This window comes from Plectropomus leopardus, chromosome 23, assembly GCF_026936395.1.
Source record: "Plectropomus leopardus strain MGB_pleo_1.0 chromosome 23, ASM2693639v1, whole genome shotgun sequence".
NCBI lineage: Eukaryota > Metazoa > Chordata > Actinopteri > Perciformes > Serranidae > Plectropomus > Plectropomus leopardus.
The window spans coordinates 9,809,880-9,833,139 of record NC_142198.1 but is presented as its reverse complement, the minus strand read 5'-3'; the positions used below and the strand labels follow the sequence as shown (position 1 = coordinate 9,833,139).

At 38.5% G+C, this 23,260-nt stretch overlaps 2 protein-coding genes across 3 annotated transcripts; one reads left to right on the top strand and one right to left on the bottom strand.

Moving 5' to 3' along the window:
• Positions 1-1,033: 1,033 nt before the first annotated feature.
• Positions 1,034-7,235, bottom strand: plaa (phospholipase A2-activating protein). The gene is made up of 14 exons (XM_042512193.2): positions 6,990-7,235; positions 6,373-6,566; positions 6,141-6,241; positions 5,835-5,955; positions 5,263-5,430; positions 4,957-5,092; positions 4,637-4,806; positions 3,998-4,149; positions 3,696-3,915; positions 3,487-3,552; positions 3,319-3,390; positions 3,073-3,180; positions 1,882-2,052; positions 1,034-1,721 (listed from the first exon to the last, which is right to left on the bottom strand). The coding sequence occupies exons 1-14, from the start codon at positions 7,136-7,138 to the stop codon at positions 1,153-1,155; spliced, it is 2,397 nt and encodes a 798-aa protein (XP_042368127.1). The 5' UTR covers positions 7,139-7,235; the 3' UTR covers positions 1,034-1,152.
• Positions 7,236-8,226: 991 nt separating this feature from the next.
• Positions 8,227-17,435, top strand: zdhhc21 (zDHHC palmitoyltransferase 21). 2 transcript variants are annotated; one of them, XM_042511819.2, is made up of 9 exons: positions 8,227-8,317; positions 9,799-9,976; positions 10,097-10,195; positions 10,457-10,568; positions 11,591-11,729; positions 11,966-12,082; positions 13,406-13,449; positions 14,519-14,688; positions 14,852-17,435. In XM_042511819.2, exons 2-8 carry the CDS (start codon positions 9,823-9,825, stop codon positions 14,649-14,651), a joined length of 798 nt encoding a protein of 265 aa, XP_042367753.2. In that variant the 5' UTR covers positions 8,227-8,317; positions 9,799-9,822; the 3' UTR covers positions 14,652-14,688; positions 14,852-17,435. The 2 variants fall into 2 exon arrangements, with proteins under 2 accessions (XP_042367753.2, XP_042367752.2); XM_042511818.2 differs by having other exon boundaries at positions 14,519-17,435.
• The last annotated feature ends 5,825 nt before the right edge of the window (positions 17,436-23,260 follow it).

The window sequence follows — 23,260 nt, the reverse complement described above, 5'->3', positions numbered from 1 at the left end:
AACAGTACATTCAGTGGTCAATACAAAAAATACAAATGAAAATAGTGAGAAAAGTAGGTATAAACCAAACAGAAAACAAGTAAAATACAATAAAATAAATGGACACATGTATACACACAGGGTTTTCCCTGCTTAGTCATATAATAAAGATTTTAATAAATTAATAGTTTTGGTTCGTTTTTATCACATATTTTAAAACTGATATTGTTTGAAGATATATATCTTGCTTTTTTAAAAGTGGTATGTGAAGGCAATATCTTTTTAAAAAAGTTCTGTTTGGAAAATTTAGCTAAAATCAAATTGCTCACTATGGGAAAAAAAAGATTTTTCAATATTAGTAACAAATCCGATTCTTTGAGTGAAATGCTCTTGATATGACTTTGGAGATGCAACTGGAAATCAGGAATGTATCTATAAATAATATAATGTATTGAATAATATCTGTACGTTTTTAAAAAGCATTGTTGAGCAGCTCATATTTTTAAGGAAGAGTAAATACAGTATCCCGTGTCTCACCATCAAGAGTCTGGTCTGTCCATTTATATTTAGCAGGTGCTACTGTTCTCAGAATAAAGGGTAAGTTTTTAAAATCTAAAATCTATAAACAGCTCATTTTTTTGGAGGGGGGGGTTATTCATTTCCCCCAAGTGACTCATGGAGGCTCAAGGAAAAATGCTTTGAGAAGGGCCCGAAAAATTTTTTTTTAAAAATTACACCCCAACCAATCTTCTCTTCTGATAAATAACAGTCCCTAAAACAAACTGTTTCTACAGTAACTGTTGTCCCACAAACAAGGGGAGAACATTTACAGGCTTCAGACTTGTTTTAATAGTTAATAAACCACTGGAGTACTACAGCTAGTTATTGCTCTCAGTTGAAGTGAAAATGCCATTTAATTTTAAACAGTGTATTAATATTTCATGCACATATATAAGCCATAATTACATGCATTCACCCTACATTTATCCAATAAATTAGTCAAGAGGCTTTGGAGAGGTGGTGTAACAATAAAAACACAGGCTAAGTATATGCATAGATTTAATTTGTCCTTTTTATTGCAGACCATACAAGTATTTAAGTCTCCACCACAACCAATTATGCAGAACAGAGTGATAGTAAGAAACAAGTGCTCTTTTTTTCTAATTATTCACATCATTGTAGTTCTTTTAAAACCAGCTGGCAACACTCGGCCACCTTTGATGGATCAGACACTGATGAGTACTTGGAAATCTGAGAGTTGACCCCCAGGGAGCGAGCCAGGTCCTGGGCTGTCTGGTCTGAGGCCACAGTGGTTCCCAAGGCCACTAGCAGCCTAAACACAGCCTCCTTGTCTTGTACCGTCTCCAGAGCTCTGCTGGCCACAGAAAGGCACTGGGCCTTGGCCTCTAGATCGGGTTGGCTGTGCAGGCAGCCAGCGTAGTTAAGCACCAGAGTGGCCAGGGCAATGTGGATGTTCTTATTGCACACTGTGGCCAGGTCGGCAGCGCGCGATAGCACCGTTTCACGCTGGGCCATGAGGAGGGCTCGGCCGTGCCTGCCACTAAAGCAGTTACACAGAGTCCGAAGCGCCAGCATCTGGTTGGCAGGACGTCCCTCAGGCCTCATCAGGCTCAGCAGGTGGTTGCACAGCTGGACTCCCTCTGCCTCTCCACAGAGTGTCTCGTTAACCTGCGGGTGGCGCACTGCCAGCCTCATAATGTCCAGGATAGGAAACACGATGTCTAAAGTCCAGGGGGGAAGAAAAGGGTTTGGTTAGTGAACGGTAATGAACTGAGGAACCTTAAATCATGTCCATCTTTCCATTTCTGATAACTACTTAGCAGAAACCATAAAATCAACCCACAAAAATGAATCAGAAATTGGCTTGGAATGCTGTTGTACCTTCAGGCCAGTGAGAGGCCTTCCATAGCAGGTTGATCTCCTGGATGGTCGGGGGAGACATGTGGGAGTTGGGCTCAGAGACGGATGCCAGCAGCCTCTGAAGGCTTTCCAGAATTTCTTCAGAAAGCTTGTGCTCCTGAGGGGCACCTCCATTCAGCTCCTTTACCTTGGCTGGTGAGGACACAACAAATCACTGAGTCAGACACAGTAAGGAAGCTTTAATGAATAAGGGGAAAAATACAGCCCCTGGAAATTTGGTTTAAAATCTTAAGCTTAAAAAGAGAAATACTCGTGACTAAGTATTAAGAATTTAACACTTAAAAAAGTTATTCAGCTTCATTGGGACTGCGGTGGTGTGATCAAATTTTAGACTGTGGAGGCCTGATCAGATACTGTTGACAGCTCTAAAACTACCCACCAACTGTGATCAGATTTGGATTTAAATATTTCTGGATCATATTTTCCTAACCAAACCACTTAAACCAGTGAAAAGAGTATGGTATATAAATAAATAAATACGTAGTTTCTAATATGACATCATCAAAACTATTCATACTCTGGCAGAAAATAATGTTATGTACTTGTAAAATCAGACTAGAAAAGAAATTCTACTTAACAAGCTTAAATGAGGTTTGCAGAGGAATGATATTAATGACCCAACAGAAATGCTATTATCTATATCAAAAAGATACTCCAATCAGCTGGAGACTATAAACTAGTTTCTCCACTTTCAAATCTATTTAAATTGTACTTTTATTTCAACTTGCCATGTATCACCTATTTGACCAATGTGTGGAGTAATGAAATAAATGTCTTTGGACCATTTATTGGTTAGGGTAGTTTAGTTCTTCAGACATATTTGAGTGTCGCATTAAGATCATTTTTTCGGGCTTTCTGCCTTTATTGACAAGACAGTTTTAAGCGTTAGCAACTGAGCTACAGGGCGTCCCTGTGCTTGAATTTTATCTTTTTTTGTGAATAAATTGAACTGACTGGCTGATAGGATCCTATCACTCAGTAAAAAGTTGATAGAGAAAAAAGGTTTTTAGGGCCTTTAAATCATATTATATAGACATAATCTAAGTGTCCAGACACTCAAACTCCATCAACACATTCTAAGAAATGTTTTGTAATTCACAATTCATACATGTAGGTTCAAAGCACATCATCAGACCCATACTTGAAACTCACCAATGATCTGCAAGGAATTGGCCTGCTCAAAGGTCACACCATCGGTCTTGGGGAAGTAGATGTTGGTTGCTGTCTGTCTGAGGGCTGCTGAGGAGTAGGCACCTCCTCCTGCAGAGTAGGAAAGAGTATGATCCAAAGAGTGAAACAGTCAACATTAAAGAAAGGAGAAATGTGTACATTCATCTACCATAGAACAGTTAAACTGATTTGTCCATAATTCAGAGGTTCCATCAGTAAGTATCTCACCTGTGAAGGGATCTGCCACACCAACAGGTGCGCTTGGGTTTGGCCCAGACCCGGGGATGTAGCGACCGGAGCCTGTGTGGAGAGATTAAAAAAAAAAAAAAGCTGTGAAAAGACCATCTCTGGTGATGTTCATATTGTGAAAAAAACCTTTAATTATAATTACTGTACCTGTGAAGGGATCAGCTCCAAAACCTTCCCTACCATCGGAAGCCCCGGGAATATATCGAGCTCCTCCTGTCAGATAGACACACAAAATGCCTTTAGGAAAATATGCATTCAGTCTAATAACCTTTAAATACTGCAATGAAAATATTAAGAGTACATAAGACACAGACTGTTTCCAAAAGTAAAAAAGACAAGTATGTATTTGGCCTCACCAGTGAATGGGTCACCACCAGCTGGCTGAGCTGGTCCCACCACATGCCCTTTAGTGTTCTTGATTATAAAATTGGCAACCTGGTCGAGGAACATTGGGCTGAGGTCATTCTTCTGCAAAAAGTTGTGCGCTGTCAGCCAGGGGTCCTCTGACACGTTGTAAGGCAGCTTCATGGACGGCCCTCCCTCATTCACATCGATGGTGAAGACGTAGTCATATTCCTGAGGGGAGATCAGGGGTCATTAATAACTGTTTTCATACATACATGTGTACTTTGCCTTGTCAATCAGCTTTTGCTCTTACCTTTCCTTCATATATCACACTCTTGGAGGTCTGTTGGTTTGAACCTCCAACCACATCTCCAATTTTCATCCAGCGGCCGTCACTGACGCTCCACTGATATGCCTCCACCTTTTGTCCGTCTTTAATCAGACGCGTCTGTCCATCACGATTCCCTGGAGGAAATACGTAGACAAATCAGATAGAATTCTCCTATTTTAGGTGCATAACGTATAAGACAGAAACACCAGAGATAGTGATTTAAATAAATGTCAGTCTATTGCATTGCCATGAAAGTGATGGGACTGAGGGAACACCCCACTGTCCAAGTGCTCTTTGAAATGATTTTAATTTAAAAAAGCAAAGAAAATCATTGCAAACCCCTCTCATGTCCTGTATTTACAATATGAACTGATTCAATGGGGTAGATGTTTCAGGGGTAAAAACATCATCATCATCGTTATGCCTCTATCTGTGAGTGTAAAATGAGGGGCAGTGTTTCATGTATCTGAATTCACTATATATCTGCACTTGTCTGTAAAATGCACTTTACGCCTATTTTTGCGCTACACATGTATTCTTATGTGGCAGCCTTTATGTCAAAGACAAATTTGCTTACGGACAAACAAAGTAATCTTGAGTTTTGATCATGCATATTCTTACCAGGCTCATTAAGGTGTTCCCTTCCAGGCAGGTCCTCTATTTTTATGTCTCCAAGATCACCTGTTTTGGGGTCGATAGTAGCTTTGGAGAGCTCATCCTCAAAAGCCTGCAGGTCCTCTGCGCTCGCCATGCGGTCTTCAGCTTCCGTAAACACACGGATAATGCCATCACTGTGGGCAGAAGAGCAGCATATGGGTTAGCCCCAAAACTACTCACGTTATCAAAGTGATATCAAAATGAAGTTAGAAATGAAAGCAGTGAAAAATAGTGGAAAAGGTGATTAAATATTTGTGGTGCGATGGACAAAACGCAGTCCTTACCTGGCACCAACTGCGATATCCCCATTAGGTAGAATACAGCAGCACCAGACAGACTGGGCAGGCAGACGGATGGTCTGAGAGCACTCTCCCTTTCTCCATATCCTCAAAGTCCTGTCCTCTCCTGTGCTTATGAAATCTAAAGGGAAAAGCATCAGGTCAGAGTGAGCCAGCTTAGAGCTACAATCAGCGAGAAAACATATGCATGCTGATTCAATAAATGATCAAGCAGCAACAGATCATTACACATCACAAGTCTTTCATCCAGCTCTTTCATAAGCATTTAAACAGCAATATGAATGAACAAACCTTGGCCATTGGGGAAGACAGCTAAACTGTAGATGTAGTTTGTGTGGCTGTAATAGACCTGTGTGCATTCGCCTGTTATCAGCCACCTTCTAATACTTGTGTCATTGCTGCAGGAGAAGAACTCAGTGCTGCTGATCACTGCTAGTCCCCGTACACAGTCCTCATGACCTAAAGTGGAAGAAAAACAGCTTGGGTTGTAATCATGGACTTAAATCTCAATGACCCCGGAACCCCGGACAAAAGTTATTACTGTGTCTGAATAGAGTAACATTATTAGTCAAAATAATGACAGAATTTGAAATGTTTCATCTGACAATTTAATTAATTTATTTTGATCTCACTCCATACGTTTTGTTAGCTAAAATCAGCTTTTAAAAAAAAAGGTTGAGGGTAAAATGTTTACAATCACCATAGTTAAAAAGGTGCAATTAAGAAAGAAATTCAGCCAGGGCACTCACTGAAAAACTTTCTCAACAATCCTATTTTATCAACAGCCACAGTCACTTTTATCTGCCCATAGACCTAATATGAAACCAGACAAAAAATAAAGGTTAGTTATGTCAACTGCCCACCTGTAAACGTCTTCTCACAGCGGCCAGCTTTCCAAAGCTTAATGGTCTTATCTGCTGATCCAGAGAGCATAAGGCCTTGTTCAGGTAGAATGACTACTGCCCACACTGCTGCAGAATGTCCCTGTAGGAAAATTTACATGCAGAGATTTTGCTCTGTCACACCACTCTAAAATATATTTGCTTATTACAGTTGAAACAATTAAATTAATTTTTAAGACATGTTGCAAAAGTGCAATGTCACAGTCAGTGTCAGAGAATACACTCCTCCTACAAGACTTCACCAACATCACTGAGGTTTCAGCATACCTGCAGGGTCATCATGCACTTCTCATTGAGCCACACTTTGGCTGTGGTGTCCCAGGAGCCACTCAAAAGCGTCCCAAACTTCCCGGAGGACAGAGCGCAAACTGTGGAGATAGCAGGTCAGCAGGTCAGACAACTAGAACCAAAGAAACTGTGGAGATGTTTGACATAATGGCAAATCAGACGCTAATTACAATGTAATTATCGTGGGAGTGTACAGTGAGCCACAACTCACCTGTGTTTTTGTGACCCGTGAGTGTGAACAGGGGCTTTGATTGGTCCAGTGTGAAAACACATATGTTATTATCATTTCCACCAGTGGCAATAAGTCCTCGAGGATATGTTTCACTGGGTGCAATGATGCATACACAGGACACAAAATTGGAGTGGCCAGCGATACTGTGCATCTCTGTGAAACCATTGTCTGGACTGATGAGAGAAGGAGAGAGAGCAAAGACATGTGAAGTGAACGGAGATACTTGTACGGGAACAAGTGGTTGACAATTTAGCTGGCTGATAGTAGCAAAAAAGGTCAATAATTCACTGACAGACAAAAGACATGAAAAAATCTAGATCTGTCTGACTTTGAACGGAATCGATCATCCGCGCTGTGTACATTGGCAGTTGTAGCTGAATGAATGACAAAGCTAATTTGAGTAAACGTTAGCAAAGCGATTACAAGCTAACGTTAACTTAGCCAACGTTACAAACCCTGACGCGACTTTATTACTAGTAAGTAACTTCGCTGGGGTTTTGATTGGTTTGCTTCTTTAGCGGGCACATTTCCTGACAACAGGAATACTTATAATCCAAAATAAATCCTTGCCAATGTAGAAGGCTAATGTTAGCTACCTTGAGTTTGGAACCCAGACTCTTCCGGTTCGGTCTCTTGACACAGACACAAAAGCGCCCTCTGGAAAAACAGCACCTGCGAGTCCCCTAACGTCCATTTCATGTCCCGGGATGGAGCATCTTAGTTTGTATGAGTTAGATGATGCCATTTTGCCCGACAATATGGTGAAACTATCACAGTAGCCTTATGCTAGGCGGCGTTGCTGTCAACAAACACCGGCCGCTAATGCTAGCGGAACTTGAATGACGTCACTGGCATGTCACGTGAATTCACCATCCGTTTAATTTGATAAAAAATAAAATATAATAAATAATTACAATATTATATGTTGTTATCATTTTAAAGCATTAACACTAAAAAGTGCATTTACAAATATCTTTAAAAAAATACAGAAGTGAACGGAGCACACTGCCTCTACGTGTAGTAATCATGTTTCACCAGAGGGCAGCAGCAGAGTGTTTTCTCTGTTGTCACTGGTGCACTGCGCTCCAAACCAGTCCACCGCCCACCTGTGCTCGAGAGATGCATCAAGCTGCAATAGACAAACCGGGACAGAAAACGAAACTCAAATGTTGTCGTTCAAATAAAAGCCTAGGAAGTCGGCAATTAAATCAGAATCACCATTCGTCAACTCCCGTCAAAATAGTATTAATTTGCTGAAGAATCTGGACACTTGCAGCAACCACCAGATGCAAAACACCACGGTTACAGCCTACGTGAACTTTATCAGACAATGATATACCATTTTCAGAAGTCCGACTGGGAAATTTTGTTTATTGATTAGTTGTCATACTATTTTCCCGCCAACTGACAATGTCTTTACAGTGTTTGTTTGTTTTTCATGGTTTCTTTATACACAGGAAATTAAACTAATTCTGGTCAAATAAAATGCAATGTACCAAAGTCAGCCCTCGAAAAGTAGGTGCAATAGTATGTGCCACTAGAAACTAGAAATTCATTTTTTCCCTATTTCAATATCAAAATATGTAATTCAAATTCAGTTTTCTAAAAGTCATTCACTTTTTAGTGGCACGTACATCTGCCCAAAGGAAGAGAGCTACTTGCTATTATTGGATATGTACATGTATCACATTAAATGTATATAAAGATTTTATTTACAAATGTATATATTTACATCCAATCTATGATGCATCGTTAGAATTTAGTCCCTTCAAAAAGTCTTTTATTTTTTAAAGCCAAGCCTACCGGAAACGTGTCTGTTTTTTTACGTCAGGTAGCAGCTCCGCTCCTGTCCAGCCCACAGAGGCTCGGATGAGGAAGTAGCCAGTTTCACTGATACGTGCGCTGAATAGGACAGCAACTAAAAGTATGTATCTTTTCATTGTAACGTAGGAAACCATAACTAGCGCTGAACGCGTTGAATAATATAATTTCTATGTGAACGTGAGTAAATTTCATAACGTTAGCCCGGTGATGTTAGCTAACACAGTGAGGCTACAGAGCCAAGCCCATCGCGGCTGTCAGTGGTATCAATGGTATGAATGATGGAGCAAGCGAGGTTTGGTAATAATAAGGATTTTAACGCAGACTATCAGGTCTATGAGGACTGCTTATGGTTATTTAGACTGGGATAGATTAGCAGATGATGCTAATGTTGAAATGTATTGCAAGGTAAGGTTGGTTTTGTTTATATGCACCTGCTTTATAGCACCGTAGCAGCAATAGTAGGCCTGTGTTGAGGTTTCTTCTTATGACCCATTTTAGAAAACATGACCTCAGTACAGGCCAGATTATGGTATTTTAGATATATTATTTTCCTGTTTGCTGGGTTGGATGAAGTACCTGAAAGCTGTACTTGAGTAAAAGTTCATAAATTTCACCAAAAAATGACTTTTTGGTATGAGTTAAAGTCACTTAATATGATATTCATAAATAAAATAAAATAATAAAACACACACTGTACAAGTGTACCTAGTTTTTATGAAAAAGTCAGCATAACACCTAAAATCTAGCACATATTATCTGGACCAAAAGTCTTAAAGTATTTGACATTTACTTTCCTTAAGTATCAAAAGTAATTGTATTAGATTAAATAAGTAATAAGCGTATAAGTAAATGTCAGTGATAAAACAGCAGTTAGAATTTCTACAAGTATTGCATTTACTTTTTTGTACGGACATCACCTTAAAATTCAGCCAGTTATTCATTTAAAGGAAAAACTGGTCTTTTTTGTACAATTTAAAGGATTTAATTAACAATTATAATTTTTTTTGTCTGTCCCATTTCTTTATTTATTTGCACCTCGCTTTCTTCCTTCCTCCCTTCCTTCCCAATTTTGTAGTAACTAAACAAGATGCTTGGGGGGCAATGTAGTGGAGTAAAAATAAAAGTGAGAAAAGAATAGTTAAATGCACATCACGCAGGTCCAAGGCTAACAAAAAACAACTTTCATGAGAGAAAAAGGTTAACGCCTGCATGCTTATTTTTTGATCTGACAAAGATCCAGGCAGGATCGAAACGTTGTCTTCAATAAACTTTGTATGGCATGGAGTAAGTGTGCAGGCCTTACCCTTTTTCCCTCATAAAAGTAAAAGTGGAGAGAAAAATATCAACTCAAATACAGATACATGACACATGACACCACAGGCTGTTGGTCATCCCTCTGTAGATAATATCTTTCACTGTCATGTAACAGTTTTTAAGGCAAAGTCACAGCTTTGTGATGCAAAGATGATGATGGTACAATAGGCTTCCACAAAGAAATGATAGAGAAGTCACAGGAAAACATGTTCTTTTCAATCATCAAATGGATATTTGCATCTGTCGGTGTGTTGGGGCACACTGTAGGTTTCCCTCGGAGTTTCAGCAGCCATGAAGCTTCGCCTGCACTTTGTTGTGGACCCCATGGGCTGGCTGTGTATCAGCGTGGTGTTTGGGATCTGGCTCTACAACACTTTCTTCATCCCCAAACTGGTTCTACATCCTCATTACAACGAGGGACACATCCCCTGGGCTATAGTTGTTTGTGAGTATCCTTGTTCTCCTCCTTTGTTGACGCACTGTTGGAGAGGGACCATTGAAAGAAGTCATTGGAATTTCTGGCAAAGCTGCATGGATCACACATAAAAACTGTATATCTCCTCAGGTTATTACATAGCATCAGCACTCTGCATAGCAGCCCTATTCAGAGCTTCCACAGCAGATCCTGGCCGTCTTCCTGTGGACCCCCACATACCTCACTCTGGTATGGATGCAGATTCCAGTGTGTCAGATTGTGCTGTTCAGCCTTAAATCTTTAACTGGACTGAACACAGTCAATGTAGCATTTTATTCACTACTAGTTTTGTCCCTCATATTAAATAATTGAAGCACTTTCATTGCAGTTGGTGGCCACGTAGACCACAGTAAATAGGTCTGATTAACTTATTACTGTGTCACTATGTCTGCTATCAATGCCAGAACTACCAGAATTAACCAATAATCATCTAATTTATCTATGTCACAGAGCGAGAGCACTGGGAGTTGTGCAATAAGTGCAACTTAATGAGACCTAAAAGGTCCCACCACTGCAGTCGTTGTGGCCACTGTGTGCGCAGAATGGACCACCACTGTCCTTGGTAAGGATACGTGCACATGAAGGTCTTACCTTACATCAGAGTAGAGACAGGATCAAAGAACTGTTTCCAGTTTTGTTTTGTCCGATATATTGGAACTGTTATCAGCTTATCAGTTTCTCTAATCGACACAAGCATGTTTTTTTTTTTTTGACGGTTGCACATTGCAAAACAATAACGTCAAACTTAAGCGTCTATGCCGCATCAAGACGGAGTCATAGTCATTGCAGAGAGGAAGAAACAGTCCAGAGCATAGCTTCATTTTTCAAAGAAAGATGACAACAGTGCTGCTTATATTGTCTATGAAATTATAATTTCAAGTAAGGGTGGAATCATTGAAAAATTACTTGAAATCTTTCCCCACAACAAGGAATTTAAATTCCAGGATGCCCATGTATTTGACACTCCATTACCAAGGGTCGATATCCTTTGTTATAATAACATTTGTACCATACTGCGTCACATGCATGTTTTTTCTGACTCCATTCTAGACTTTTCGGACTCAGAGATAATAAAACAGGTGACGCTGAAAACCTGTGTAGGCGTACTTTTTCCCCCACACAGAAAGTTGATTAGGAATCAGGAGGGCAAACAATAAAGAATTGAGTGATATAGCGTTAGTTTTAATAAAATCTGATTCATTCCCATCCTTATATTAGACACCTATTAAACTGTGTTTAAAGGTAGAAATCCACGGAGAAAAAAAATAAAATTTTACAGACGATGTGATGTGTGTATTAAATGGCAGGGGAACAGTGAGGATAGATTATGGTGTAACGTTGCTACAAAGTCAAGAGCCATTTTCCAGAGCCACACACATTTGCACGAATGTAAGATAAATACTGACCCGCATTCTATGTATGTAGATATTTATTTAGTTATTATGATGGTATAAATAAATTAGAAATCTAATATAATAAATATATTTTAGAATGCTTTGCTGCAAATATAATTCTTTTTTTTTTTTTAAAAATTGACAAACATAATACAGGGTAATATCTTAAATCCTGTTTATTCCTTTCCAGGATCAATAACTGTGTGGGAGAAGACAACCACTGGCTCTTCCTGCAGCTCTGTTTCTACGCTCAGGTCCTCAGTTTGTTCACCCTGGTGCTGGACTTCTGCCAGTACTATTACTTCCAGCCACTGACAGGACTAGATCAGGTAACATTCTACAGAATTATAAATAAAATCCTCTGTTGATAGAAAATGTTCTTAGAACTTGTAATGTCTTAAAGTTTGCAGTATACTGCAATACTGTCGCAGTATTCTCTGTATTTATTTAGTTATCTTAAAGTGCTATGTGACTGTAATAAATACTTACGCTATCATTTGAAGTTATAAAAAAATTGAGGATATTACACCAAAGGGTTGTTCTTCTGTCTTTTTTCTTCTGCCAGGAGAAGTTTACAACACGCCATGAACTGGCTCTGCTGCGAGTCTCAGCACTCATGGGTTTGGTCATGTTTGGTGGCATGACTAGCTTGTTTTACACGCAGATAACAGGCATCCTCTCTGTGAGTACTCAGTAATGACTCATTATATTGTTTCAAATTACATTTGCTGCTGTAATTATGTTTATGCGATTATGTCTTCTTCACTTAATAGACTGCAGCTAATGTAACAGTTTAGTTTCACTTTGTAAGATCTATAAGATAAGCATAAGCAAGCTCTGTACAAGAACAATTTAGCAAATGATAGAGCAGCACACAAAGCTGCAGACAAATGACACAATGCATCAAAATAAAACAATCAGTGTCAGTAATGGAGTGATCAATAGAGAAGAAACACGAGAAAGTCTGGGGTTAGGCTGCGTGTGCACACGGCTGTTTATACGTCCTGTCAATGACAGCATATAGCTGCCAGCTGTCAAGATTTGCATTAATACGAAGAAGAAATTGAATTCCTACACACATTTATCACCGCTGCATTGATTTACTTAAGTAGTATTGACATTTTAATATCAAGAATCTTTCTCAAGACGTATTGGACAATCATAAAGTGACGCAGTTCTTATATACGGGCCGTAATTGCATGTTAGTCCACACTTGTGTCGGAGGTATGTCCACAATTACACAGAAACCACCGATCAAGATTATGTGTGCTATACAAACATATAACAGAGGTTGATGCATGTTCAAAATCGCTTTGACACTATTAAACAACAAGTTAATTTTTCAATTTGATGGCAAATATACATAAGACATAGCCCAAATATACAGTATAAAAATGCATGTCCTTTAGCCTTAATCTCATTCATTAAAATATAAAAAACATATACACTTAAAGGCATTTTAGCTCTTATGCATGTTGTAATACAGGTAAAGGTAACAGTAGGCTGAGCAGTTGACTTAGTCTTAATATCACACTACCACATGGCCCTGCTGTAAATATCAGCTCACAGAGGCAAATCAGTCAAAATACTCTAATGAAAAAGTGTCTTTGTAATTTGATCTTCAGGGGATTTGATACCCTGCCACAAATGACGACGACAAAGCAAGTGGTGTGTATGTTGCCTTCTGCTCATCATTTTATTACGAGCCAAAGTCATCTACGAGCTTTCATCAAGAATTTTGGCAGAGCTGTAATGTCTTGAAACATCTATACTTAGCCTCCATGATGAGGTGGGAAACAGCAAGCTGTTATTTAGAGAGACATTTTTTTATGGATGGAGCTGTCCACAGGAGCAGTAGATAACGACAGTACAGAGAAACACAATAACGTTGCTAATGGCTTACCATGTGACACTTTAATCAAAGTCCCAAATCATTTTTTATGGAGATTATTTGGGGAAATTATCCTCTCATTTTGCATTGTCCTCTCCTTTTCCTTTCTTACAGGACACTACCACCATTGAGAAAATGGCTCAGTTCTCAAATGAAATGTGAGTCAGTTTCACTCTGTTTGTCCTGTTTCCCCACTTATTTGCTTTCTTGCAGTGAGTTCGCTCAGAGGATCAATACCACTGTCATGTCTGTCTGTTCAAAGTGAAGCTGGAGTCAGCAGCCGCTTAGCTTAGCTTAAGGAGTGGATGTGGGGAAATAGTTTGCCTGCCTCTATCCAAATGTAAAAAAAAATACACCTACCATCACTTTAAAGCTCACTTTAAATGTCCTCTCTTGTTTGTTTTATTTACACAGTGTAAAAACCCAGGCTTTTTGTTTTATGAGGGATTATGTGCTGGACTGTTTCTTAGCTGGGCATTGTGACTTCCTGGAGTTTTGTCAGCGAATCACTGTGACGTCACTCTAACAACAGCAGTCACTTCCGAGTAGACAACTGGCAATTGACTTCCACTGGGGAGATACGTGAAATTGGCAAATCAACAACATATAAACATGGTGGTATTTTATGTACTTTGTTTTGCTAGTGTCTTTGATAAAATAAATCTGCAGGCACAAGCTGAACAATTTCTTGCTATGAACATCAGCATAAAATATTAGCCATGTAAAAAATAAACAAAATCAGTTGCAATGATGGCTATGTATACTCTATACACTAACCCATCAAGACAGCTGACCAGCAACTCCCATGGTTTAAGAAGTAAAGTTACTGGTTTTATTAATCAAGTCTGGTGGCTTTGAGATAACCACTTCTGTTTCCTGTCAGAAAGAGCGGTCTGGCGGCAAGGCAAAGGGGTTAAAATATTGTAAATATAGCGTAGACGTAAACTGATATTGATTTTTTTAGGTGGTCCTTTCTTGAGGTGGCAAAAATATAACCAATTGAGACAGCATTTGCACAGCACCATTTCACATTTTCTACTATTATGTGTTGATTTGAAGGCTGATTTTGTTACCTCCAGACAAAGCTCGCTAACCTAAACTAAGATAAACCCAGCTAAGCTATCTGTCTGCGAGCTCCAGCTTCATTGTGATCAGAGAAATCAAAGTGGTATCAGTCTAACTAATTTTGGACATGAATTTTGAAACCTTTTTACGTCTCCTTTTCAGATATGGCTCAAAGAAATCTTGGCAGTGGGCGCTAGCTGAAGTTTGCGGCACTCGCTGGAAACTCCTGTGGCTCATCCCACTCCGAAGCAGGCAGCCGATCCAAGCCAGCCACCACTTCCGCACCCACGTGTAGGTTGGTGGCACTACAGTACCTCCTGCCTGCACAGATGGTAGGGGCTGCCTTGATGAAACACTGTAAACACACTTAAGAATCCATCTGCGCGCCTTCACCGTCCTCTTTTGTGCTATGGGAGCTGGGCAGCAGTCTTGGTTTGTGGATACTATAAGCTTTTTTTTCTTTCTTTCTTTTTTTTTTTTGCCTTTCTCTACAAGGCCCAGACTGGCAGTAAACAGGGTCAAGAAACACCTAAGGGAGTGATGGGAAAATGTTGCTTTTTTACTCACTGTGACTGCTACTTTTAGCGTTTGGAAACCACTTTCAATGGCTAATTGAATCGGAAGGATGGAAGTCTTCACCTGAAAACTGCAAAAGGGACCCCTCTCAGGTTACTTTAACAAAGAGCCTTTACTACTGACCTTTAATCAGCTACAGACAGAACCAGTGTGTCTATTAGAAAGGCATTTTTTGTATAAAGTTTGTGCCTTGTTTCTTTTAAATATGTCCTTTTTATTTGTCATGCATGAGAAGCATTTATGTTTTCATGTTTTATGGTTGGAGATCGTCCATCATGATTCCATGTGAATAGTGAAGGGAACTGGTGTCACTTGCATTCCTTTAATTGGTGAGGATTTGATTATTCTTGAATGTTTTGTGCATTGTTCTATGAACTTTTTAATCTATGAAGTGATAATTTCGGAAGCATGACCACAGAACAAAGTTTATAACTTGAACATTGATATGTAGTATTTTTATGACAAGTGATTGGCCGGGTTTGAAGATGCGTAGTAGAAAGCAGACAGTTCACACTTAATGCTTTGGTAAAAATCCAAAATTACAAACCAGTTTATACTATAAATCTTAGGCTGTATATGTCGTAGTCAAACCTGCTGTATAATCATTTTCTTTCTGTGAGTATAACAAAGATTTCGCAGCAAGTTAATATCATGACCTGATCATAACCTGTTGTGAAATCCTTATTGAAGAGGTGTGAGTGTCACATACTATCCTCAAAGATAACTTATATCACTATGTTTATCTTAAAAGAACAGTTTGACATGTTGGGAAATACACTTTTTCGCTTTCTCGACAGTGGCGCCATGGCCTCCCTGAAATCCATCGTCTCATCTTACTCTAATCAAGAAAGCTAATTTGTGTAAGTCCCAAAATGTCAAACTATTCCTTTAGATCGATCTGTTAAGCTAAAGTCTGCTCTGTCAACCATAGCACTTACAATGCATTGGCACAAATCACTTTTAAACATGTCTTTCATTTTTTACTCTTGAAAGTAAAATTTGTGTTTTATACTTAGCCTTTTAGTGCTGTAGCTGTCATAGGTAGGTCTTAAATGTGTCTGACCAAGTGGCTTTATAAATGCGTATCTTTATCAGTAATACAAAAACTAGCAGATTAATCATGTGGTGACTTAGAGTACAGCTAGTTAAGTTGACACAACACTGAAACACTGATTTATTTATGGTGGTTTTGCTGTGACGATATGGTACTGTTTTGAGATTTTACTGAATTCTTTAACAGGAAACTTAAAAAGGAGATGATTCAGTGCATAATTATTCTGGCTTAGTGTGGTTGTCATTGTGTGTAATACTTGGCAAACCCATAGCTAAACCTCTACGTAAACAAAGCTTGCCATGTGTGGGAAATATAACAATACCCAAGTAGTTTTAAGTGCCTTTCTAGGTCTTCTTTTCACTCTCACGGTACATTATCATCATGTTGGTCTCCATACAAGCCAAAGACCTGGGGAAATGTTGCAATAGTTAGCAAGCATTCAGTAAATGCATGTTTCACCAAATTTCTGAAGGTAGCGGTCAATATTATGCACTGATTTTCACACGAGCACACTGCATCACACTGTTTTACTGCATCAATGGTACTCCTGTAAGAAAGTCTCCACTTAAAGGTATTGTATTTTATGTGTATCTGTTTTATTTATATCTTAATTCAGAATGGTCGCATTTGCATGAGTGTGTGTTGATAACTTTGCTCAGTGGTTTTTATAACTCCGATTCAGGTTCTTGGATGTTTGTGTGAATTTTTTTTTTATTTCTGCTTTTTTATTCTGTTTGGTGGTGAGTTGATTGGTGGGCAAATGTGTGTGATTGGCATTAAAATAATAGGCGCCTATAGATGATATTCAGTTTCTTTTACAAATAATTTTTGAAAGCAATAAGCATTGTGTTTAAGTGAAGCCATCCATATTATTACAACAGTGGTGACAATATGATATTTGTTGTTAGTTATGTGAACTGGGTGGATGAGTTTTACTTATTACTCACTGACCAGTGATTACCGGACTTAAACATCTGTCAATATTTAAGTAACTTCAGCCAAGATTAACGCTACTGTAGCTGCTGTGTATAGTTTTACAGTAAATCTTCTATTAACAACATGTCAGCCTCAACATCTCATGTTGTTAGAAACAGAATAACACACAGGCTTGAGTTCATTTGATTTGAATCAAGAGCTGTAAGAGAGTGGAGGTGTGAGCACCTCACAGCTGTTATCTGGCGCCACACAGGGCGCTTCGTTTGGGCCTGTGCAGTTTTGTTCACATTGTACATGCTGTTTTTAGAATGTGTTTTAGCTTTATTTATTTTTTTTTATTCAGACCTCAAACACTGATACAGTTCCATTTTGTGAATTAAATTATATACCATAAATATGTTATGAATTTCTTTATGTATAGACAGATTATGACAATGTTAGAAAATTGTATTGTGATTATATTAACTATATAGATATTCATATTCTAATAAATTAGAGTCTGGATAAGTTTGATCAGATTATTTTCTTCTTTTCCATCTCGCTGTTCAGTAACCTTTTGCTGCATCTGAAGATTGTATTTTATCATATTACCATTTACCGTATTTTGAGAGGCTGTGTGGATAATGTTAGCAAGCTTAGCCAAAAACTCTGGTGTCTAAACACACTGAGCACCAGCCTTTTCTGCTTGCTTCATAGCGAAAATTAACTTTAATCATAAAACTACACCAGTCAGTGCAGATAATTATTCATATATTGTACGACTAGTGTGGAATCACTGTTAAAACCAATGTAACAGTGAGCATTTTAGCTCGAGAGCTTAAAAAAAACCTAAATTAGCTAGCTAATCTAGCGCTGCTTAGTTAACAGGCAACCAGATTCTGTTTTCATAATATCTTCAAATGAATGTCCTTTTTCAGTAAGGTAGTCTTTTGATGCGATAACTATAGGCTTGACCCCATATATTGTCAGTTTCAGGGCATCATATCCACCATCTGTCCAAATGAGCAAAGACGCTCTTTCATGTCTTGAAAGCTAGATATAACAGCGGGTGAGAAGAACATTACTTTTGAAGAGCACCATCTAAATAGAAGTAGATGGAGCGTATTCAGAGACTGCAGACAAATTGCTTCCCTTTGTCTGTTAAGTGATGTAATGGGCCATAAAATGTGTAATGTGATGACACAGAGGCCCACAGTCAGACATGACAAGCTTGATCCCGGTGACCTGTTCAACACAGTCAGGACTTTTATTCAGCAAATACCTCCAATATAAGATAAGATAAAATTACATTTTCCCAAGAGAAATCAGCTGTTTAATATTCACCTGAACAAGCTGGCTAGCATTTGAAGTGACGATAAAAATATAGGTAATGAAATGCAGTGGCGATCCTAGACTAACAAATAAGTAGACTTAAGGCTTACTTTAGATATGCTTTAACAAATTGACATAAATTGAACAATTTCTGCCTTGAACACCATGATATTCACTTTAAACAAAAAGACGAAACCTTTTTTTTTTTTTTTTAAATTTCAGCAAATTTTGCATTAAATATGTGACTCTGCAGCTTTAAAGTCAGACTGCCTCAATGGTTCAACTGCTGTTGATTCTCACAGTACAATGTGTCTCCAGCCAAATGGTCATTGTTCTGAACTTTTCTTAAGTCTCAGTGAGGCGTGTGTAATGTGTGCATTATCCGTGAACATGTCCTAATCTATGTGTGCTGTCTAAAATGGTTGCATGTTTTAAAAATACACTGAACACACACCCATACGCACACACATTTTACTGCCCTCAGCAACCCCAACCGGCTTGGCCAAGACATTAATTTGTTTCAAGTCCCAACAAGGCCATCACATACGAATTCAGTGATGAGAAACAAGATTGTTTTTGTTATGCAACATTTTTTTAGAGTTAGCCACAAGAAAAAAAATCACTTGTTGTCTGAGGCAGTTTAATAAACCATTCTGCTTAAATGCTAATATCTAAATCACTGCAGTTTGTCTTTATATTAACATATAACATATCAGTGATATTAAATATACCTCCTTTTTTTTCAAGGACCCCTCACATCATGATCTGACAACACTTTTAGGCGCCCAAAAAAATCAGCGTCAAATAATACAAAACATAGATGTTGTCAATTATATGTTGTTTCGAATGCTTGATCTTAATCAAGGTGCTTTACAATATCTCTAAAGATTTAAAATTCTATACAGATAAATAAATAAATAAAAGAGACACATAATATATAGTCTTGGTATAATTTCAGCCTTCATTGTTTTAAGAACTAATATTCAAGCTTGTTTTTGTAATAAAATATATTAACACAAACACATCAGTATGTGTAAAATGAGCCTGGGGTGAAATTTAATTAGCGAGTTTGGGCTTTGGGATAGTAAAATTTAAGGAGCCCTGTCTAGATAATAGCAGTCTGCAGCGGCCCGGGTTAAATGTGCTCTTAATCCATAGAAATGGTTGGTCAACTGGACTAATTAAATAAGTGACCACCTGCTATTTTTATAGTCGATGACATCTGGCTGAACAAAAGAAATAATTAGCCACATGCTTGATAAACATAAACTATGCTTGGAGCAGTTAGCTCTCAGATACAAGGCTGTTTACCTGTCTAGGATTGGAGTTAGTGGCTTGGCGTGTTCCGCTGCCATTTTGCCAAGCCGAGACGAGGATTAAGTCTCGGAGATGGGAGATAGATTTTATGATCGGATCACATATTATGTGCAGCATGATTTTAGATTTCTACCCATATGGGTCTTATATCCTACTCAATATTATTTTGTGATTAGGTTCATCCTCAACATCAATTATGCTTTGCTTAGAAGACTTTTTGTGATCTAGTGCTTCAGTAAAGATCCCACATGTTTGACTATTAACAATTTGTTAGTTGTTACTTGGTTTCTGTATCCATAAAATGGTGCATAGATTAATCCAATCACTTTTTTACATATTGAAAATTGGAACTTCTCACTGACTTGACTCTCCGATTACATTGCAAGGCAGTAAAATACTCTTATTGTATTCTTTTTACACTGTTCATAAAGCCATAATTAGATTTTGCAGACTTCAGCGGGTCATGTGGGTGTGTTGCCAGTGGCAGGTGTCTGCCACGTTCCTCCATTTTCAGCTCTGCAGCTGAACTTCCTGAACATGGAGGTATTGATTGGCCTATTGATTTTCAAATAAGCTCTCATTGTAGAAAGTAGAAATCCAATTAAAAGTTGAACTTGAAACGGTTAATCCAATCAAGACAATGAAATGTATCGATTTTACCCTCAAAATCAATAAGGTGCACGCGTCTCTCTCTCTCGTGCGTAGGAGCTCGGCCCAGAACATTTTCCTTTCTCCAAAAGAATGAGAGGCACATCTTTAGGTCAGCTGAAGAATGTAACTCACATTATCCTGGATAGTTATGTTTGGAGTCAGTTTAACTCCAGACGATGAACTCGTCTTAGACTTATTTGGGATTCAACAGTGGTACTGCTGCATACAAAGTTCTGTTAGCACCAATCACAGACTTAGAGAATATGAAAATACAATGTATTTAACCATGTTTTACAGCTGCAAGTCATCATTTCATTTAAAAACTGTGTTTATGAGCAATTGTCATTACATTAGAAAAAGGTCATTAGATATCATGATGATAAAACAATATAAAGTATGTTTTCAGAGCTGTTGGAGGGAACTCATGATACACAAACAGAACATTATGGTTAAAGTGGCTTTTTAAATAAGCCACACGCGCATATTAATCCCATTACTTTTGAAATGCTAAATAATATGTTAATTCAGGAATGAAATGTAACAACATACGCTGTAACCATTTAGATTAAACAAACTTTGCCTGGGGGTTCCTCAGTACACCAAAATTAAATGATTTGCTCTTGCCTTTCTTTAGTATTTATTCCAATTATTATATATACTGCTTATTGTATTTGTAAGTGCTTTTGCATATTATTTTATTTCTTAATATTAATATTGAGTAATATAGATGTGTTTCTTTTTTACATAATAGGATTGTTTTTATGTAAATTATTATTCTTATTATTATTGTTAGTTATTATTATTACTACTACTATTGTTACTATTTAATTTATTTTCAGGAGCCAGAGGTGGAGGAATGGGCTTGGGGGCTGGTGGGTGGGATGGGTGAAGTGAATTCTGGTGTTCATAACATTTAGGCCTATTTTCCTTTGTCATGGATAATTTTACAAAGCAATCTGTCAAAAACAAAAAAAGAATAAAGTGTTCTACAGCCACACAAGATGCAAATAATAATATAGACTTCCTTCAGATTTCTCCGTCATGAGCTGACATTTGCCTTCCATGATGACTGCTGAGTGTGTCATTGTTCTCTGTGTTTAAGAACCGATTAAATTGGCCAGCTCATAATTAGGCTTCTAATTAGTGCTTTATTAAAGTCAGGTGTGCTGAAAAGGTCAGCTGTGAGCACACTTAAAAGCAGTAATACAGTGCAATAAGCCGTAAGGCAAACATACAGCATGTTGTCTATGCTGCAGGTGCCTAATTAGAGTATTTAAGACCTACTTCATTTCTATGGACTGTCAATTGTATTTTGTGAGATTTAAGTGCTAAAATATAGCGTTAAAAGGACAGTTCGACCCCGAATCAAAAATACATATTTTTCTTCTAATCTGTAGTGCTTTTTATCCGTCTACTTTGTTTTAGTGTGAGCTTTCAAGTTTTGGAGATATCTGCTTTCTCTCCAATAAAATAATTCACCAAAAATAGAAATAAATAAAAACTCACCAGCAATGTCTCTTTCCAAAAACCAAGCCCTGGTATCTCAACATAATCCACAGACCTTGTTGTGAGCAGTTTCATGTAGGAATTACATTTTTTTTTTACCGAACTACACCCACCAGCTATCGCCGCGCGGGAGGACGCATTCATCTACCCATGGACGAGGTTCCCAACAGCTAATGAAAACATTAATGGCGTCCTCCTCAGCTAGGTGAGTAACAGATACACACTTCTCTTTGCGCGGTGAAACAGTGATACAAAATAGTTCGGTAGAGAAAAAATAGTTCCTACATGCAACTGCTCACAACAAGGTATGCGAATTATCTTGAATGACCAGCTCATGATTTCTAGAGAGACATTACTGTTGAGTTTTTAAAAATGTATTTTTTGGCGCTTTGAGCATCACAAGTTGAGCACCATCTAGTTCCGACAGGCATCTTTATGGCCAATATCTCTAGCACTTGGTGGCTCACACCAAAAAATGCAGACTGATAAAAAGCACTACAGGTAAGAAGACAAATATGTCACTTCAAAAAACCAAAACTACAATATGAGTGAAATTCTTCATTTCCATTAGCATTAGCCCTGCTGTTTTCCCCTCCTGTCATCTATTTGTTGTAACTTATGCTAAACAACTGTTGCTAAGTCCACCCACCTTCCCTGTGGGGAAATCCAGCTGCCACTGAGCGGCCTCAGTGAGGAGGATTGGAATGTGGCAGGAGAGAAAAGGTCTTTTCATCTGGCATTCGGATAACATTTACATGGACGCGCCAAATGTCTTAATTCATGGATCAAAATACAGTTGACTCCACTAAGCCCTTGAATGCAACAGGTCTCTTTGAAACTACTTGATCTCCATCACTGCTTTATGGGTCATAGACCATCTTTGAATGACAACAATCATTTTCAGTGACCCCACAACAAGGCATTTTTACATGTGAGATGTCTCACTGTTTTTAATGACCTTTAGCTCAGTGCCACACAGTGATATCAAGCTGCACTGGCTCTTTAGTGGAGCACTGGTGGAGGGGGGAGAATGGGAGGAGGCTGCTGTAGGAGGGGGATGGTGAGGGTTGCAGGGTCACGGCTCTTGTAATTACCACAGTCAGGTTCAAGTCACTGGTCAAGTTGTTGCTGTTTTTTTTCTTCCCCCATGATGCATCATTGTCAGGGACCGGCCTACATGTGGCCCAGCATGCTTCCACTGATGCCCCTTTGATTAGGTGTCTTATCTTCCACCGGGCTGCGTTCGATGACAGCCGGGAGCACAGTGATGGCTGGGAAACTCACAGAGAGGTCCATTAAATGGCAGCTTTGTTATGACATGTCAGCAAGGACGTGGTGGATGGTAAGTGGAGCTCTTTTTTTCCTGGCTTCCTCCTCTTAAATCAACTTTAAGAAGGCTGTTATTTCATGTTTGGCAAAATATGCAATATCAGTGTTAAGATTCCAACGGCAACACACAAATTTCATATTCTGCTGATAACCCTCTTGAAATTTCATTTACCTTACCATCATTTTGTATTGCTTTTGTTCGTATCTGTGCATGGGTCAAGATT

Bases quoted from the DNA above. Each gene is read 5' to 3' on its own strand.
- plaa (XM_042512193.2), bottom strand. From the start codon at position 7,138: ATGGCATCATCTAACTCATACAAACTAAGATGCTCCATCCCGGGACAT. The intron at 5,431-5,834 runs GTGGGCAGTTGA...CTTCCACTTTAG, and splicing joins CTGTGAGAAGACGTTTACAG to GTCATGAGGACTGTGTACGG. The intron at 1,722-1,881 runs GTACAACAGCAT...CCTGGACTTTAG, and splicing joins GGCCTCTCACTGGCCTGAAG to ACATCGTGTTTCCTATCCTG.
- zdhhc21 (XM_042511819.2), top strand. From the start codon at position 9,823: ATGAAGCTTCGCCTGCACTTTGTTGTGGACCCCATGGGCTGGCTGTGT. The intron at 12,083-13,405 runs GTGAGTACTCAG...CCTTTCTTACAG, and splicing joins AGATAACAGGCATCCTCTCT to GACACTACCACCATTGAGAA. The intron at 13,450-14,518 runs GTGAGTCAGTTT...TCTCCTTTTCAG, and splicing joins GCTCAGTTCTCAAATGAAAT to ATATGGCTCAAAGAAATCTT.